The following is a 20349-nucleotide window of genomic DNA, read 5'->3' as shown; positions in this document are numbered from 1 at the left end:
TAAAAAAAGGTGCAAATACCCAAATCAATGTGGCTGCCAGAGACTTAAATTTAATCCTCGTCTACTTCACCTGTTTAGGAGAAACGCTGTTTTACTGTGAAGCACAAGAAATGTTTTGTTTTTTCCACTAACTTTCCACCGGCAATTGTCATTTCTGGGTGAACATTTACTTTCTTCTAAAACATTTCTCGACCTCAACACTTGGGAAAAGAAACCCAACAATCTGGGACAAGTGAGAGAAGCGTGACTCACCTAGAAGCCGCATGACGTTGGCGTGGTCAAACTCCTTCATGCAGGCGGCTTCACGAAGAAAATCTTCCATCTCTGAGCGAGTGCAGATGGCGACTAGAGTGGAGAGACGCAGCGGTGAGACAACGTGGTTTTGTACAGCTCGTATAGATGTTGCCAGGGGAAGAAACACACTTTTATTTCAGAGGCTCCTGAATTTATCAGGCTTACGAATTAATACACAGACGAGACATTTGTTCTTTATCCATCAAGATTCATTTTTTTTCCCTCTCAAATGTGGAGCTGTTATGCAATTGTCTTTATTTTGGCGTGACGGTTTATTTGGGGTCGACGTCTCCTGCCAGTGTTTTCAACGAGCTGAATCGCTTCGTCTGTTTTAGGATCAAAAACTCAAACCCACCCCCTCTGACCTCGCTTCGTTTCGATGCCAGAGGGCAGTCTATCAAAAAGGCCCTGTGTTCCCCGAAAAGACGAAGGGAACTCATTGTGGTGACTGCCGAGTACTTCTGCTGTCTACTCACTCTTCATAGTCTTGACGGCGACTTTGAGAACCGACTCCTCCTGAGTCAGCAGTCCCTCCATCACAGAGCCAAACTCTCCTGGAGACAGAAATGAAAGCACAGTCAAACACTCCAGTTTCGACGCGACAGCGTTAAACGTCTCCTGACTTTGCGGAGCACAGGATTACGATGTTGTAGCATCGTGAACTGTTACACTGGACCCAGGGTCAAAACATATTCCTGCCAGACGGCAAGTACTTGAGATAAAGTGTGGAAAGAAACCCTCGGTGCCTGCAGATAAGCCCTGACTATGTACTATGTACCAACCTTGATATATAAGTGTTACGCTCTCTGGCACTCGCTGTTCTGTTACCTTAGTTTGGTGACAGACTGACGTTGAAAGGCCTGAAGGACGTCGATCTTTATCTGAGAGCCGTCCTACATTTACGTTTCGGCCCTTAAATCTCAGAATATCTCAGGCTGGTCAGGCGGTTCCACTACTTGGTTTCTCGGTTCCCCCATCTCTCGTCTCTTTTTGCAGCCGGAGCCTAAAACTTCCTCTTTCTGTTTCTCCTGAGATGCTTTTTGGGACTTTTTAAAAAGGTTTTTATTTCGCTGACATGATGTGAATGTCTCTCAGGAAGTGCTTGGCTTTTATTGTCACAGCGCTTCTTCCCGATGAGCCGCTCTGTAAACACTTAACATCACATATAACGCTTATTTTCAGGATTATATTCTTGTTTTGGGTGTCTAATAGATGTTTAAATGCGTTAATGTTCAAAGAAACACACTGTCCTTCTCATGCTGCAGGATCTCTACTTCCACATCGGCTCTGTGTGTGTTTTTTGCACTGAGATGACTGATGACTGCATGTTAGTGACGTTACAACCTTACAGACGTCCTGACGACTGAATACAGGCTTTGTGTGCATTTCTTTGTGGGCTGAAAATGTTCCTACTTTCATTTAAAAAAAAAACCCTGAATCTGCTTTTATAATATAAGACACTTGAAATCTCACTTTCTAAAAATGTGACCTTCAACTCCAGGCTTTCCTCAAATGGACACATATTCAGAAAACAAAGCGGTACCTTCTCCCAGAGTCTTTCCCAGGGTCAGTTTATGCCGGTCCACCATCACGTCTTGGAGTTTCTGCTTCAGCTCATCGCTGATGCCCAGGCTGTTCACTGAGGAGGAAAAAAAAAGGAATTTTAATGGGGCCTGAAGCACTTTAATGAACAACAAAGAACAGGGAGAAAAACAGCCACAGATTGTAAAACCACAATGCACAACACAAAGCCAAAAACAAAGTGTTAATAAACCGCGCCAGCTTGAATAACAATGAAGACACGACCAGAACTGAACTTGTAAAACTCCCTAAAATAAAATCTTCATTAAATCTTCTTAGTTCTCCTGTTTTTGGTTATGCAAAAATGAAATAACAGGCCTGACGTTACATTATTGGAATCAGTAATTATTCTATAAATTATTAAGCATCTGTAGTGTAAATGAGTATATATGTTCTGTTACAATAACAAGAACATTTGAACTCCAGTGCAGCTGGATAAATAGTAACTAACAGTACAAAAGCGAGGCCTAATTTAAAATTCACGAGGACACTAATGTGCAGAAAGTGTCCGACATGGAGCCTCTCGTCTTTCAGGTGTGGGACACATGACCACACATGATCCTGCTGAGGTCAGAGGAGATTTAAGCTGATTTCCTGACTTCCATCAGCCAGCTGGCTGTCATTTGGCCGTGTGGCCGTGAGCAGACGTCCACTCTGTTTTCACATCTGGGCCGGGATACGACAAGGCAACGACATGCTCAGAGATCCCGCTCCAGCTGCTTCCACGCTATCAATCTGCCACGCGTCGGGACAACGATGCGCTCAGTCCACAGGCACGTCCCGACACATGCTGGCGTGACCAACTATTAGGCAATGCGTGCAACAACCGGAGCCCAAGGGTACGACGTTACCCTGAGAACTGGCCAAAATTACTGGTCAACGTCAGCGGGATAAATCCCGACGAAATCCCTCCAATCTGACCTCTTCCTTTATTCCCAGTGCTGTTTCCTCCTTTCATACAGAGAACACGCTATCTCTGCATCTCTTTCCCCTCGCTGGTCTCATTTTACCCACTGAATATGTCTTGTTTTTGCTTCTTTCCCTGCAGTTTTGCCTCTCCCCCCGGCCTCTTTGTGGCCGCGGCAAGCTGAGACTTGTGTACGAGGTCTCCACAAATATTGCGCGTACACCAGGGACAATGTGAGGGCTTGAATGTGACCCAGCTGTGTGAAATGTGAGCGTGTATGCTGTGTTTACAGGTGCGTATCTGTGTCTGTAATCATGTCGACCTCGCGGGAGCTGCTCACTGGTGATAGCACACAAACCGCTGCTTTATATTCCACTTTTGTGGGTCGATGCTTCGCCTGGATGAGACTTTAAACTCCCACCTTTACTCCCCAAAAGGCGGAACGACCTCTTCACACCAGTCAGAGGAGTCGTCAGCCTCTCGAATGTGCTGTTATCTTGATTTCACCTTCCCGGTCACACCGCCTTCTTCTGCTGAAACGTCGTCAAGTCAAGTATAATACGCTTGTTCTCGCCTGATTGCACAGGGCATGACTTCATTAATGGATTCACTACACGTCTAACCGAAGATAAAACGTTGCACAGAATAAGGGGCACACTGTGTCAGCTGACTGAACGCTCCGGGACTGTTTTTACAGCTGTGGGGAACTGAATTAACCCTTTACTGTTCGTGTTCCTGCCTGTAATCAACCAAGTCAACCATTCCTGACTGGGAGTGTGGAGAATAGCTCTGCCATTGCGTGCAGTCAAACATGTCGTTCAAGGAAACTATCGGCTCCAGGCCCCCGGGGGCACGAGAGGAGATGCTTTGTATCGCTGTCTCTCCTCGGGCCAGCGACAGGTTCGGGCACGCTGAGAGACGTCGGAGGCATCCTAAGTGTCGTCTTACTGGGTAACATGCAGGGGCGAGAGAGCGAGGGGAACTCACGTGTTGCCTCTGTAGTCCTGCGGCTGTAGGTACGGCGGGCGCGATACCTGACCACCAGCTCTCCGCTCTCCATCATGGGCTCAAACGCCTCTCTGTAAACGCATCATACAAAACACAATCACACACCACAATGAGAGGTCGCTCCAGCAGATGTCTGAACACAGCTGAACACATGGCACGGCTCCATAATGCTTAAGAAGGACTTTCAAAACAGATGTCTGCCGATAATCCAAATGCTGCAGAATGCATGCAGAAGTAAAGCAACTAGGTCAAGGAACTGAAAAACACTGAGGCGTTCTGGTTTGGCACAGCTTTCAGGGTCCCTCCCTTCTACCCACGAGGAGCGCCAACAGCCTTACGCACCCAAAGCGCGTCTCCTTGCGCCGCAGCTTGGCCACGTAAACAGCCATGAGCACAGCTATGGACACGGCGCCGGCGATGGCCATCACCACATACCACCAGTGCCAGGAAAAGGCCGGGGGCGAAATCGGACCTGAGGGGAAAGACAGATGAGAGTTTAGTCCCCTGGGTCCATGAAGGTGAAGAGAGAATTCAGGATGTTTAAATGGATGTCTTCAGATCGCTTCTTTTGTCCAACCAACAGCTCAAAACCCAAATAGTTTCTTTTATTATCATAGCTGACAAAAACAAGCAGCAATTTCTTGTGTTTAAGAAGCTGAAACAAGCAAATATTTGACATTTTTGCCCCCACAAAAAAACGACTGAAATTATTTATCCATGAACAAAATAGTTGGAGATGAATTTTTTCCCTGCAGCTCTGTTGTTATCACATCACAAACACTCCTGTTATCTTCACGGGCAGGTTGTAAAGAGCAAATCGGCCGAGTCACGCTGCGATTACACCGTCGTGAGAAAACAATGTTTGCTTCTTACAAACATCTCCAGTGTTATTGTGAGGAAAAATATCATTTAACTGCTCAAATAGACAAAGTGACCTCAGTCCTAACCTCCATATTTGTGGAGCTAAATCTGAATTCTCAAAACATTTACTTTCTCTGTGTCCTTGTTGTCCCGTCTCACACAACTACACCCTCAAGTCACAGCCTCCACCTCCACCCACTGTCGTCTACGCTTTCTACCATTAACACTCGAAAACCGAAAACCTCCCCCAGCTTTCCCTGACGCTTTGTTTTTATCTGCCATTCTTGTTGTTTGAATTGTCTGTCTGGCTCTATTAGACTAAGCAAACAGAGATGCTCCACTGTGTTCCGGCCCGTTATAAATATTTATGATGTGTCTCCCCCCTCCTCCTCCATTCACCCCTCTTCCTCTTTCCCGTCTCTCTGAGATCCTCTCTTCTCTTTTCTCTGTTCCTTCATTTTTTCTTTCTGAGATACACAGGAAGGAAACCCGGTGACACAGAGTAAGAAAAGAGAAGTCTTGTGGCGCAAATAACACCATGAGCTCACTTCCAGTGTTCCCTGTGTTATTACGTGCCACGCTGAGAGGTCACACAAGTGCGTGTTTTGTGGGTTTGGTTGTGAGAAGATGATCATTACTCACCTTTAAACTCCTCCATCTCTGTGGAAACAAAAAAACAAAAAGGTTCTTGTCAATACTCTGACTTTTAAGGAGAAAAACAACATATTTTGTTGTGTGTATCCAGGCAGGATTTACAGCTTCTGACATCCTTATTATGATGTTATAAAATAATGATGGTTTTATATTATTACATCGTATATAAACGAGTGTTTATCATATCCTAATATATCGTATATCCTTAATATATTTAAATTATCCTCATGTATAAATGTACCCTGGGGTTTTATTCAGTCTGAATGTTTAACACATCTTTTCAACCAGCTATCACACGGTTACAACATCAGCTGGTCACAAAACACAAATCTGTGTGATCATTTTGATAATTTGTTCACATGTAGTTGAAAGAAAGACGACACTGATTAGTGCGTATGAAGGTGTTCCTCAAAAGTGATGTAGGTGAAATGTAGTAAATCACTTTTTGTCCTCTGCTTCTGATTATTGAGCTGCTGAAATACCTGAATATCCCTAATGGCAGGATCCAAATAAGCGATCCTAAATAATGTATTCTAGTGATCATGCAGGATACGGGGTGTGATGTCACTCACCTGGAGTGATGAGGGTCAGAGTCTGGGTCGGGGTCCAGGGTCCCTGTCCCGCCCCTGTGTAGGCACAGACTCGGTAGGACACGTTGGACAGCGGGAGGGACAGATTGATCGACAGCTCAGTGTCCAATCCGGTGTCCACCACAAACTGTATTTAAAAAACAGGGAAACAGTCAATGTGAGGCGGATTGAAGATTTTCTTTTTACCTGTTTGTGTTGTGTTGTCTCAGACTCACCTGCTGTGCAGCAGGTGTGCTGTACTCCACCATGAAGCCCTGCAGTTCCCCATTCAGCTTTCCTGGAGGCCCCTCCCACATCATCAGCACCTCCGTCCCGTTCAGCACCGCCGTCACGTTAACAGGTGGGTTTTCTGGCACTGAAACACAAAGAAAAACCCCCCCATGAACTTAAAAGGCATTTCACTTCTCTCACACTCACACGGATTCATTATTTGTGGAGTTTTTACTAAGAATGCAGCTGAGGGTGTGGCAGCGTGCGTGTCAAAGATTTGGGGTATGAATGCGACTGTGGGCCCGGCGGCCAGAGGCCAGTGGGCTTTGGGTCGGCCAGGCGTGTGTTGTTTTGACAGCCTGCAGCCTCGAGGGTGTGGATATCTACAACAGCTGGAGAGAGACGATGTCAGAGAATGTGGAGAATTCAGCTTTATTAGGGCCAAAAAAAAAAAAAAAGGTGAGCTGAGGGCACCACAGACGGGGGTGAACAGTGGAGTTTAGAAGCTGGTCCATCCTCATTTCTGCCTCCACTGCCATTTTCTTCTTCTGGCTCTCTGGAGCAATGAGGGGGAAAAAAAAGGCTGCTGGCAGCAGAAATACCCAGCGGAGTGAAAACCTAACATGCTAGAAATAGTGTAAGGAATGTGTGTGTGTGTGTGTGTGTGTGTGATTGATGCGCTGATTGGCAATGAAACGCAAGAACCTTTTCACGAGGAGACGACGGTGCTTTTTTTTCCCCCTTTGTTGCCGTTAGATTTAAGGCTCTCTTTGTTTTTGCTGCTCTCTCTCTCTGCAGGCTTACAAATTCACACAAACTAGCTGGACACACACACACACACACACACACACACACACACACACACATACACGTAAGTCAGTGTGAGTTTGGGAAACATGGCCCAGCCTATATGGATGATGTTATCAGGAAGCGTTTGGCGGCTGATTGTTTCCACATGCGGTCCCTGCGCTGCCTGCCAGCGGCAACAAAAACAACCTCGAAGTAAAGTTCGCTCCAGCAGTTCGTCTCCACCTATGATCCGTCATCGGTTGCTCGTTCTCAGCCTCTTTGCTACCCACCCTTTCCTCCCATTACTCCCTTTCTCCTCCCCCTCCTCCCCTGTCTTCCATCCAACATGATTCCATCTCCCTCTTTCCAAGAGTTTTCTGCTCCCTCGCTGCACTCTCTGTGGTAATATCTTTCTTTTTCTTTTTCTTTTTTTTTGTTTTGTCGCGGCGCTATGACTTCAAGAGAACAGAGAAGTTAATTGTTTGACGTGAGGAGAAAGAAACTGTTGCACTTGTGTGAACTCCCAGTTGCAAAATTTTGGGAAGGTTTCAAAAGGAAAAAAAAAAACAAAAAACGAGACGCCGTTTCATGAAAGGCAGAAACGACACACAAATCTGCCTCGTGAAAGCAGCCCAGGCTTGGCGAAAGAAAACAAACACTTTAGAGCCACAATTAGTTCACGGCAGTAAAGGTTAACATCTGCATCCATGGCAGACTACTGTTTCACTTCCTGTTGCGCGCTGCCATTGAAGAAACAGTGTCAGATAACCACGCTCGGAAGTATCCGAACACTGTTTAGCGGCCGGGCTGTTCCTCCGTTTCTGTTTTCCGTGCGCTTCATCGCCTCGTCCTCTCGGTCTGCTCAGTCTCAGCGTGGGTCAACACGTGGATGGAAAAGGGTCATCCTTAAGCCAAAAACTGACTCATAAGCCTGGGATCTGGAGTCTGTTCTCCATAAATGAAAACAAACACGTCACTACACAGGAAACATGTTTTCCAGATCACCCGGAGCACAAACTGTAGTGTCATTAAAAAACGTCAGGCCTTCAGGACGTCCATGCTGCTTCAGTTTTTGATGTCAGAGCAGACTGTTGTCCTTTAATGCTTGCAGTTGCATTTTTTTTCGGTGATTTTACACATGCGTGTGTGCTGTGCTTTCCATCAGGACAGTGAGTTTTGGGTTTAACTCTGGCGTCACTTTCAGGGTACAGACAGATGTGATGCAACGAAAGTGTAGAGGAAATCAGAAGTGGAACAAGTAGACGGGAATACTCGTCGTGTGTTGCCACACCCCGTCACAGTTCATTCATTTTGCTTGGTTTCTTGGAGAGGTGCATTTCTGGACTGTAAAACTTAATCTCACTGCAGCTCTCGGATCAGGAGGGTGACACGGGTCGCGTCGCTTCCTCTCCCACCGACGAGCTCTCTCCTTCCCCCCCTTCTGCTCTCTCGTCCTCCGGGGAAAATGGTGGGCTTTGGGAAAATAGCAAAATGAGTGTTTTCTCAAAGCGCCCCCTTCCCCTGTTTCCCTGCACATCTATCCAGTCCTTGCATGGTCCCACCATTAGCCCCCCCCCCTTTTTTTTTTGTTTTTAGTTTTTTTCCCACAGTGCCTAGCTGTGTGCTCTGGAAAAGAGAAATCACAGGTCATCTGAGGTCAAAAAAAAGAGGAGGGGGTGGCGGCGGAGGAGAACGAGAGATGGAGTGAAGTTGAAAGACTGGATTCGGGAGGGAAAAAAAAAAAAAAAACTACTCGTTCAGCTTGTTTGATGCAGGAAATAAATTCCTCGGTGGTGTTGTAGTGAGGGAAGTGGAGGGTGGATATGAGAAGAGAAAAAAGAGCTGGCGGCAGGAGAAGTCTGTAATGAAGTGGAGAAAAAAAACCAAAAAACTTAAGAAACAAGGAGGAGGCAGACAAGCGGCGGATGGGGATGTCCGTGCCAGGATAACACATGTAAGAGATAGTGCAGCGCGTATTTGCAGGACTTATTAATGAGGAACAAATGGAGCAGAAATAAAGCCTGGAGAGACGAGACTTTCAGGCTCAACAATAGAGCATTATGGGAGTTTTGTCTTCAGAACTTAACCAAAAACAAAAGACGTGGAAAATTTTGCTAAGGTCTACCTCTCCCCTTCATTCTCTCCCTCCCTTTGACCTCCATCGCCTCCTGAACTATCTTTGACCAGCAGCTGAATCTTATCTTCTGACTCATTAGGACAAGTGCACAGAGCTGGAAACGAAACAATATTGTCCAGAGGGAAACAAAACAAAAGAGGATATATAAATATTTTTTTTTTCCACTGAAACAAAACTTTAACTTTGTTATAATATGGAACTGAAACTTGAATATCCTGACTGTAGCCAGCATATCTCAAAACCACTTACTTTGGTCCTTCTCCATTACAGTGGCAGCGCTACTTCTCCCTTTTTTTTTTTTTTTTTCCTACTTATGAGAAATGTTATGTTGAAATGTTTTCAGATTATAAGCAGCGGAAAGCCCCCGTCATTCCTCCTGTGGCATATCTCTCCTCTTAGCAGACGCTGTTTCCACTCCTCTTCATCCAGGGAGAGAGAGAGAGAGCGACAGCATGAGCTGGCATGGAAAATCCCACCTCAGTTTAAACTCGCAGCAGCCTAGCATTACAGTTTGGACCGAGCGCTGCGATCCTAACTGAAGCCTTTCAGGAGAATTTAACGTCCTCCCTCCCTCCTTCCCTCCTTCCCTCCTTCCCTTTCTCCGTCTCTCCACCTACTCCGTTCCTTCAATACCAGTCAGCCCTCCACCTCCGGAGTTTACATTTGAAACTGGAGTTTGTGGAAGGTACACCGACTCATGTCTGGTGTTCGTCATAAACACAGACATTTAAGCATTTTAAGGGGCACAGGGGAGGAGTATCATGACTAACAGCGCGCTGTAACTGCGATTCTCTTCTCACCTCGTCGTCGTGTGTTACCAATAAGCGTTTAGCCTGCAGTGAATTCACCACAGAACACGACAAAAATCAATGCAATCAGTGCGGCTGTGCAAATGTTCAGTGCAAACGTTTGACATAGTTCACCGAGATGATCTTTGGTACAGACATAAACTGTCTGAAAGGCGTCTCGATCGTGCCTGCAGGCTGCTTCAGCAGGTTACAGGACACAGCAGCGGTGGGAGAGGCAGTCAGATAACACAGCCTTGACCCTGACTCACTGCAGAGGAGGTGAACACACACACACACACACACACACACACATGCACAAGACTTCCAGGATGAAAACAAACATCTCTTCACTTGAGAGACTCACCTCCTTCTTTGGTGCGTAGCTCCACCCAGGGCGACCAGTCCGAGGGCCCCTGGCTGCTGTGGCAGGCCACCCTGACAGCGTAGAGGCTGTGAGGCTCCAGATCCTCCACGAGGTGCGTCGCCGGCGGGATGTTCACGTTCTGGTTGTGGATCATCTGATCTGGGCCGGCTTTGAGCAACTCTCCCGCGTGTTTGGCCTGAAACATTCAGAAAACTTTTTATTAGAGCTTCTACCTGTCGTACACTCGGTCTCAGATTAAAAAGATTCGGTGGGTGATCTCTTGTTCAGCTTCTTTTGGGACAAGCAATGATATATAAGTATATATAACTGCAGAACAACGATGAAAGCTATGTAGAAATATAATCTTTACGATGAAAGTGGGAAATGTCTTGATCAACACTACCAACACCACCATCGTTCTGTCATAGTGTTACTGTCAATATCTTAATTACTATTAAAATGGTCACACATAAAAAAAAAAAAATTAAATCACTGTTGAAATACGACATCTGAAATCTGTTTGGTTGCTGTTTTGAACGTGACGCGAGCTCAGCGAGGTGCGCTGAAAGCAGAACCCATCGACCGAGGAACTGCTGTCTCTGCAAACTCTCTGTGGTAAACACATTTAAACAGGAACACACGGCTGTAAAAAAAAAAAAAAATCCTTCATTACAGCAATTTAAAAAAACCACATTAAAGTTGCCGGTCTGCACCATTGTTCTCCGCTGCCTTGCTCATTATGTAGCAGCTCCTGCTGAGAACAGGCTGGAATAAAAAAAAAAAAAAAAGCAGAAATAATCGGAGCCACACAAACAGATTCGGTGTGTGTGTGTGTGTGTGTGTGTGTGTGTGTGTGAGCAGGTGCTGTTATGTGCCGCTACTTCAAACACAGTATGAGCATTCAGAGGTCACGTCAGTATCTGGGTGGGTGATTTTTTATTTTTCTCCCTCGTGGCGTGAGTCGGCGGAGTGATCCCGAGGAATATTAAGCCGTATGAATGAGACGTGTGTGAGAGAGAAGCGAGTGAGTCCTGACTGCATGAATCACCGTCCAGCGTGTAAACAACCGGTTTAATCTAATTGTACAGCTCAGCGCTGAGTCACACTCCAGTCTGCATTCTCCTTGCATGGCTCAGACCACAATACCTGCTGTCACTGCCTTTATCGCTCTTTCTTTCTTTCTTTCTTTCTTTCTTTCTTTCTTTCTTTCTTTCTTTCTTTCTCTTGCCTCTGTCGTGGAGCACAGTAATATCTTTCTCCTCTCTACACTGTAGCCTACTTCTTGTTCCTCTCCGCCACACAATGGACCGTTAAATTCAGATTTTTGCCCCATTCTGCTGAAGCCGGCCCCTCGCCTTGTTCCCCTGTGAGGGTGAGGGGGTGACGGAGGGGGGGGGAGGGGAGGGCAGGAACAGAAAGAGGTATGAGGGGCAGCTTTATTAGAACCAGACGTTTATGGGTGGTGCTGCTCTGCTCCCTTCTCCAGGAGAAAATGTTCCTCCTCTCAGCTATGAGCTGTAATGGCTGCAGAGTGGGATAGTGGCAGAGAGACACTGACAGAAAGAGAGAGAGAGAGAGAGAGAGAGAGAGGGAGGGAGGGAGTGGTGCGACAAGATTAGTCCAGGAGGCCACTTTCCCAGAGTGAAACCTGATCTACTGGTACGTGGATAAAGTAGGGAGGGGTAGAGGATGAGTTCAGAAGAGAAGAAAAGCAAAGCTCTCCTTTCTTTTAAATTCAGACTCGAAAGGTAACGGAGTCTGCAAACAGAGGGAGAGCTCTCTGTATTTGTTTAACATGCAGGTCAAACAGCTGCAGTGATTTTTTTTCCTGGCTAGTTTTATATATATGTGTATATTCTCCTCTCGCTGTTATCTCACCTGAACAGTGCAACGTATTATTGGGTAGTCGCCTCCGAAACCAGGCTCCCACGACAAACGGAGACTAGTCTGCGTGATCTCCACGGCTCTCAGCTTGTGAGGCTGCGACGGGAGAACTAAAGAAGGAGAGACACAAAAGACATGATGAATAAGGATAAAACACAAAGGAATATTTAAGTTAATCTCAAATGTCGCTGCACACCTACCAGTGATGGTACCAGACCCAGACGTGGCCACGCCTTTGTGGTTATGGGCCTCACAAGAAAAGGTGCTGGTTCTGTTCAAACCTGGACGGGGAAAAAAAAAAAAAAATCAAACAACATGAGCGTGTGAAGCGGGAGATATTCGTGGTCTTTTGAAACCAAGAACCCGTGCTCAGCGCTGAGTTGCACATAACGTGAAAGTGAGAACGTTAACATGTGAAAGTTCAAACTCAAGTGAGAACAGAAACAGTTTCCGTAAAGGTAACGTGATCCCTCCGTCAACACTGTCACGATTAGTGTAGGGGTTAGTGTGTGTTTGTTGATGTGGGGATGTTTTTTGAGAAACTGGCCTGCAAAAAAAAAAAAAAAAAAAAAACACCACAAAAACATATCAGTGTTGGTGCGCCGTTAATCTACTGGAGCCCAGAATTATGCAAACCTGCCTCGAACCAATTTATGTCAAGAGATAATCAGCCCATGTCATGTTGATACTAATGTAAAAAAATATATAAATTATAAACTCTCCACTATAAACTACAATGCACTGATGCCCTATAGATCCACCTGGCCACCTTTAACTTAAATCATACCGTATCACAATTTTATTTGAGTTTCATTCTACACGTTCGACCAGAATATCTAATTTCATTCTCTTTGATGAACAACATGTTCTGGAAGGACCATGAAGCCCCTTCGTTAGCGAGAATAATCAATGTGTTTTAACACACCTAGCACTGATCAGGTGATTTGCATGTACGCAAGTTAAAACTGGGCTGAATTTGATCGAAAAGTAAAAGTTTTTAGGCATCTGGGCTGCAATTATTTCTTCAGCACAGACGTCCTTCACCATGAAATGAAGTCGTGCAAACAATGTTTTGATGTCTAAAGATCCTGCGTGAAAACTGCATTTTTAGTTTGCAGGTAAAGTCAGCGAGGTATCTGAGAACAAAGCGCGCGGTGGTGTGGAGGTGCAGGTGTGACAGGCCGAGCTGCTGCCTTCAGGAGGCCGGAGCTCGTCTGAAGGGGCCAAAACACCATGATGACACACGCTGACATTCAACAGAGAATGAGTCCTCTCACAGAATGACTCACAGCGTGCTCACACACTCGAGTCATTCCACAACACAACGCAGGCTTACACACACACACACACACACACACACACACACACAGGCACTCAAAAACATGTGACATTCAAGTTTTATCACAGTTATCTAACACCCTAACATTGTCAATCGGCCACAAACTGTGACTCGCACAGAATCACACAGTGTGTCGCTCTGCGCCGACGGCACCATGCCTCCATTGTGCCGCGGCCGGAAAAAGAACAGGGGGTACGATCCTCGCCGGGTGAAGCGAAGGATTGTGAGAGAGGAAGAGGAGAGAGGGAGGGAGGGGTGACGGAGGGAGGGAGGGGTGAGGGAGGGGTGAGGGATGACCACAGGCTGTGTGGGTGAATGAACTCCTCATCAGGCGATCTGCAAAGTTGCGCCACTCGCCGCTCCGTCTCTTTCCTTCCCCATCAGCAAACACAACAATCCCCTGATCAGCTGAAAATGTCATAATCAGTCACTAGGAAGAACTCCTGAGCTCATGAGCATTACAGTATTGACCAATCTGGTAATGTCAGCTGGGAGTTACGATAAACGAGACCCTGCGCTTCCTTTTCTACAGTGCAGCCAGATGGTCTGAGGAACGTGACGCTCAATGACCTTTCATAGAAAAGTACAACCAAGAGTTTCAGATGTGTTCGTACATGTTTTGTGTGCCTGGGACTTTTTTCGAGTTATCGTTTTTCTTACTATGTCAAAGTTTAAAATTCTGGTATTGTGACAGGATTCATTTGCTGCAGCAGTCGAGTCGGCTGCAGGTCAGCCGTCCGTGGAAGACGTGAAGTCTTGATGTCTGCTGGTCGTACACCTCAGTCACTGTCTGTATGAAGGCCCTGAAACCTATTAAAATTAATATTAGGACTAAATTTAAGGTGTCTAAACGCTTCCTGCCCTAAAAATGATGGACTACAGGCAAGAAAAGAGCTTCAGCTCCAAAACTCTCGGATGGAAAGACGTGTGTCGCCTTTGATTCCTTCATGGTTGGAATGTGCTTCATGCCATTTCTCTTTATGGGCCCATTGAAAGATTATTTGTGTTTGCCTCGGTTTTGGACTCGAGGTCTGCTGGCGCAGCTGCCCATTCCAGAGATGTGAGTGTACGTTACCGTCAAAAGGGTCCTGGTCAGAACCGGCCCGCCTGCTCTGATGAGTCAAACCAGATCCCTTAAATCCAGCCGCTGCCGCCTGCTCCTCCCTCCTCCGGCCTGACTCGGCCCGCCCCGCTCTTACTACTGGACCTAACACAGGCCAGCTATCTGGCAGGCAGCTGTGGTTTGCATTCAAACAGCAACAGATCCCTTTCTCTCCTGCCTTCTTTTATCTCCCTGTGTCCTCTGCCCATCTATTTTTCCTTCCTCCGCCCCCTGATAGTGCCTCTTGTGCCTGCTGCTCTGCCTTTCTACCCATCAACCGCAAAAAAACCACAAGGCACGTCCTCAATGGGCCCGCTGGATCCGAGCCAGCCGGCCGGCTCTCTCTGGGGAGGCTGGTTATTTGGTGGTTTTGTTTAGGCCATGTAAAGGGTGGGGGGGTTTGGAAGCCTTTGAAACTACAGAAGGCAGTTGCTGTGTGTCTTTTCAAGCAGTACATTATAATCAGGCTAAATATATTAAATTAAACCAATGCTTCCTCTGAAATTGTCTTGTTTCTAGTTATTTAAAAAAAACAAAAAACGCTGCTGCTCGGAGCCACAGCGGCTTCTTATCTGACTCATGCGGTGCTGAACGGAGCAGGCAGTAAAAATCAACTCCACAGAAACTCTCAGTCATTCTGCAAACTGATTAATCCTTAAACTATTCCATCAAGCGACCTCTGCGAGCATGTGATGGCCATTTATTTTAGCATTTTTTCTCCACATTTTGATGAACATTTTGCTGAGCGAGAGCTGCTAAGGAGTTGATGGAGGCTGTGCAGAGTTAAAGATGATACCTGTGAGGTTGAGGGTGGAGGGTGACAGGGCCACCGGGTCTGAAAGCGAGTTGAGTGGCGCTCCGTCCTGCAGCCAGATGACCCTGACCGGTTCCGGAGGTCCGTGGGCCACACAGCTCAGACTCAGGGACACGTTGGCCACTACAGACATGTGGTGGGGCTCCACGGAGAAATGAGGAAGGCCTGATGAAAGAATTAGCTGAATCAGAGTCTCGCTTCTTTTAACAAACCAAATAAAACCGTAGCACTGACAGGAAACTCGTTAACGCAGCTGTTACTGTTGAGCTGGAGATGAACTCACCCTCCAGCTGAATGCTCCCCTCCTCAGACAAAGTCTGGTGGCTTTCTGATACGACAGCACATCGATAGGAGCCCATGTCAGGAATCTGGACCTTCTCAATACTGTTGTGTGAATAAAAGTGACAGAAAATTATTTGTCAGACTTTTGAAAGATCAAGCCGGGACAAACAAACCTGATAACAGGGAGATTGAGGCAGAGAGATGCACAGATCCTGATTATTTTACTTTTTTTTGCCATCCAGTCCAACAGGGATTAAATACATTGAGCACACAGGGTTATATCATTTCTTTCAGACTTAATTTCAAAGTGCTCCCCAGTGGCAGGAAGTAAACATGCTGATGTACTGTAATCCAGCCACAGTACTGGTTAAGTGAGGTGAACGGATAAAGTGGGGGAACAGGTAATAAACACAATCGCTGCGGAGGCATGACTGACATTTTTGGGCCAGGTGTGGCTGCCTCACAACAAACGAACCTTCATCACGAAAACACGTCACAAGCAGAGTCAGCCGCTGCCTACCTGAGCGTGCTGACGACCGTCCAAGTGTTGCTGCCGGTGTGGAGCTGGAACTGGTTGGTGTCCGCGTACTGAAGGGGGACGCCGTCTCTCAGCCACTGCACGTCAGGAGGCTCCTCTTCCTCGCCGCCCGAGCCCTTCAGGAAGCACTGCAGCTTCACAGGTTTGCCCAGCGACGAGATGACAGTCGCGGGACTCCGCTCGAACTCCATATCTTTTGATCGAGAGAGGAAAGATCAGTTTAGTTTTTTTTTCCCTGACAATCCTTCAAGTAAACCTTGCAAACCATTTTCCAAAGACAACAACGACAACTGACGGTGCTGCTGCGCTGCTTTACGTGAAAAAAGGAAATCATTTATTTTGCCTTTGAGTGGTTTAAGCCATTCAAATAAATATATATATAGTGTTTTTTTGCCAAAGGACAACAATAAAAAGGCCATAACAAGTTCCCCAACCCTAGCTCAAGATGACACCAGCAAATTGTTTTGTCTAAAACCCAAAGAAGGTGGAAGCAGCATTTTTTGGATTTAGTCTACAGCACAAACACTTAATTGATCACCCAAAATCGTTTTAACCTTCATTAAATTGTGTGTTTGCTCATGCTGGACCGGCCTGAGCAGGTGAACCCAGCGTTTATCCGCCACCACACTAGTTTTCTGAACAAGTGTGGCATCTTGCGTTATCTCGGGTCCAGAGCGGATGACCTGAGCGGGACGGAGCTGATACCAGAACAAAGGCTCCTTGTTAGAGGACGAGCCGCTCCGACAGGGTCGCAGCAGCACAGAGAGCTCAACACACGAACACTGGAAACACTCAGGGTTTCTCTTTAAACACAACAAGATAAGCCTGCAGCTCGTCTGCCAAGACGTCTGTGAATCTGCTAAACATCCAAAAAACAAAAAAGAAATGACTCAGGCGGGGTCATGATTAATATGCCGAGTATGAACTGCTTCTGCTTTTTCTTACTTCAAGACATTTAACAGAAATGAGAGGTATGCCTGAACTTTCAAGGCTTGTATGCTGTTTAAATGATAATATGATCCAAATGACAGGCAGAGATTAACACTCAGCTAATGAGGTTGTTTCAAGCAAGCGAGACACTCCACTACAACTTTCAGCCTGATGTTATATATATTTATCACAATCAGACTCTTTAACTTCTTAATATTATCATGAACACCAAAAAATCATTCAAGCTCTTTGCAGATTCAGCATCAAATACAAAAGCTACTCCTCATCTTGATAAAAACAGAGGAAAGACACAACATAAGAAAGTGTAAACTTGACTCGTGTCCTTCAATTTCAGGGTGAGAATAAATCACAGAGTGAAGCTTATACAGACTTTCTCAAGCTTGTCAACCCGCCCAGCTCGTCTGTTTTTCACGGCCAACCTTCGACCTCTGACCCCGTCGCTACCGAGACCCCACAAGGACTCCGACACGTCAACCCACCTCACACCAACACAAACACACTCATTTTTCTTTTTTCAGTCCAAAGTAGAACATTGGTTGCCCTTGATTCTGTAAATGTGCATGTAATCTACAATCACACAGGCACAACCCGGCACTCAGAGCTGGTTCTGGGAGTGTGCAATAAATGAAGAGGCCCGCTGAGTCTCCGCTTCGCCGCCTCTCTGTCTCTCTGTGCTTTTTGGCGTTAAAAGTCATTCTTCCCTTTTATTTTTAAGCTTGGCTGAGCACTTTCAAGAATCTGTGTAGCCGCTGACCTCTTGTTTTTTTTTTTTTATTTCTTTTTCCAGCACCACGCTGAACAAAAACAGCCCTACTTTCTTTCTTTCTTTCTTTCTTTCTTTCTTTCTTTTCTCTGTCTGCGTTCATATATTAATACGCTTGTAAAGCTTTTATGAGGATGCAAAGGTAGACCGAGAGAGCAGACTGGGGTTAAACTGTGTGTGTGTGGTTGTGTGTTTGTGTGTCTCCAGTGATTCATTTGTGCTTAACTACTCCATCTCCTCCCTTTTGTCCCCTGAATTCCCTCTTGGTCCCACACTTTTTTTTTTCTTTTCGCCATCTATCTCTTTCCAGCCCGTCTCCACTCCTACTCTCTCTCTCTCTCTCTGTAGAAACAGCTCAGATGTTGAATGTCACTGGACGTGCACATACCAAAAATACCCAACACAATCTGAGCATTTATCCTCCCCTCACTCCCTCCTTTATCTTTATCCTGGCTTTTTAACGCTACGCATTCAAGCCCCTGCATTCACTGCCGCGCCTTTGCCCTTTTCTCATTCAGCCTCCTTTTCATGCCATTCTTCGGATTCATCGCTACACATTTTGCCCTCCCCTCCCTCCCCTCTCCAGCTCTTTCTCCTCCACTCTTGCCCTCGTACCCCATCCATCATCTCGCTCGCTCGCGTCTGAGTCAGACCGGCCTCTGACTCACAAACCAAAGCATTCGCTCCCCACCGAACCCCTCCTCTCTCCTCGCTCGGTCGTGGGCCACGGCCATTTCCCTCGGCCGCGTCCAAATAGGAACTGAGACATCGGGAAAAATTCTCTTTGAAACCATCGTCTTATAAATCAGCGCTGTCTAGTGATCTCTGCGTCTCCTGAGTCACATGTCTGCTGAGGGGCAGAGGTACAGCTCCCAGAGAGACAGCGGGGCCATAATGGTCAAAACACATGAGCTGACAGGTGGAGGCCCCTGAAGGGAATCTGTGTTTTGATGCAGCGGCTGATAGATTCGAAACATTTAACAGCAGATCCGACTGTAAGAACAGATAAGGACCTTTGAATGAGGGCTGGCATGTTGTGTTCCTGTTCTAATTTTACCTTTCATTCAAATCTGTGTCTGTCTTCCTGTTTCTACACCTCCACTGTGCTGAATGATGTATGTGCAGAGTTAAACACGAGAAGGCTCAAAAGGACACATATTCTCTGATATTTAAAAGCATGATGATTTGATTTTTGGTGCAAAATTCAGGACACACACGAATGTGATGTGGAAACTCGAAGCCTTCCATGTACTAAAAACACTGAATGGACACGTTACAATCTCGTGTCCTGCAGGGAAAAACCTTAAGAAACCAACACAAATACCCCCCCAAAAAAACTGTGTCAGAAGCTAAATATCACTCAGAACAAACTGTTTTATGTGTCTTCAAACATGTCAGGAAGTATTATGATTCCCAGCAGGATTTATTTTTAGGCTGTGCCCTCTTCCCTGCCTGGAATACATCTCTTAAAATTCCACAGTCTTCTGGAAATGCCATCTCTTGGTGGGAATCTTGGTCTGGATACCTGGAGGTTTGGATGAGTTCCCACAATGAAGAGAACCATGTTTTATTTATTTATATTTTTTTTATTTTTACATGCTGCACTTGATCTCATAAACATGATCCTCCAGCTCCACAAAAAGGAAACTCTCCTCCGTCATCTTTTACCTGCTTCAAGCCACTTTGAGTTTGTTTTCTGTCTTTACAACTTTAAGTGAATTTCTCTCATCGAGGTTTCTACGTGCAGCGGATTCCTTCATGCTGCCCAGATGTTTGTGGCACTTGCAGCTGTGGTTGCACTCGCCACCCCAAAGCAAATTGATTTAATGAGTTAGAAGCAGAAGGCTGACTGTGCTAATTGCTCGTTATGGTTGTTTTGTTTTCCCCCACCAAACAACAACCAGACTTACCTGTCACTGCTCCGGCGGTGACTGATCTCAGAGCAGTTAAAAGGACGACGAGGATCAGAACCGACCATTTGGACCGGCGGCTCATGGCTGTTCTGAAAATGTGCTTCGCGAGAAGAGCAGTCATCTTGGAAACAGCGCAGGACTCCATCAGCGCATCTCAGCAGCTCGCTGATCCGAAAGTTGTTGTTGTTGCGCTGGGAAGGAAATAAAAAAAAAAAAAAAAAAAGTTTTGCTGTTGTGACTCTGATGCTGAAAAAATGTGATTATCCGCTGAAATGAAAACCGGATCCCGTCGTTTCAGTTCCTCCTTTTTTTTTTCTGAAGGAGACAGTGTCAGCTGAAAAGTCCTGTCGCTGTTGTTCTGGTTGATCCCGCACGGACTCCTGCGCGCCTCCAAACTTTTTAGATTCCCAAAAGCGCACCGAAGTTTCTCTGCTCCTCGTTAAGTTGTCCAGAGCTGAATCTATTTCTAGCAGCCGGGGGTGTATTTTTAAAACCAGTGTTTCCTGCAGCCTGTCGTCCAAACAGTCTCCCTCCTGCCCACCGGTTCCCTCAGACTCCCTCAGACTTTCCCCCTGCCTCT

General features: G+C 46.1%; 1 protein-coding gene across 1 annotated transcript in view; it reads right to left on the bottom strand.

Annotated features, from left to right (window-relative positions):
* The window catches only part of LOC119005887 (tyrosine-protein kinase receptor UFO), a 26297-nt gene extending 5948 nt beyond the window's left edge, over positions 1-20349 (bottom strand). Inside the window, exons 1-15 of the mRNA XM_037073968.1 lie at positions 19767-20349; positions 16125-16335; positions 15606-15706; positions 15305-15487; positions 12268-12348; positions 12062-12177; positions 10184-10379; positions 6111-6250; positions 5878-6022; positions 5294-5311; positions 4133-4262; positions 3770-3861; positions 1838-1933; positions 771-848; positions 253-345 (exon numbers count right to left, since the gene is read on the bottom strand). Of these exons, the coding sequence (XP_036929863.1) occupies positions 253-345; positions 771-848; positions 1838-1933; positions 3770-3861; positions 4133-4262; positions 5294-5311; positions 5878-6022; positions 6111-6250; positions 10184-10379; positions 12062-12177; positions 12268-12348; positions 15305-15487; positions 15606-15706; positions 16125-16335; positions 19767-19914 (1828 nt within the window). The 5' untranslated portion in view covers positions 19915-20349. The remainder of the gene's footprint in view (positions 1-252; positions 346-770; positions 849-1837; positions 1934-3769; positions 3862-4132; positions 4263-5293; positions 5312-5877; positions 6023-6110; positions 6251-10183; positions 10380-12061; positions 12178-12267; positions 12349-15304; positions 15488-15605; positions 15707-16124; positions 16336-19766) is intronic.

This window comes from Acanthopagrus latus, chromosome 2, assembly GCF_904848185.1.
Source record: "Acanthopagrus latus isolate v.2019 chromosome 2, fAcaLat1.1, whole genome shotgun sequence".
Classification (NCBI taxonomy): domain Eukaryota; kingdom Metazoa; phylum Chordata; class Actinopteri; order Spariformes; family Sparidae; genus Acanthopagrus; species Acanthopagrus latus.
This window is presented reverse-complemented; position numbering and strand designations above follow the sequence as displayed.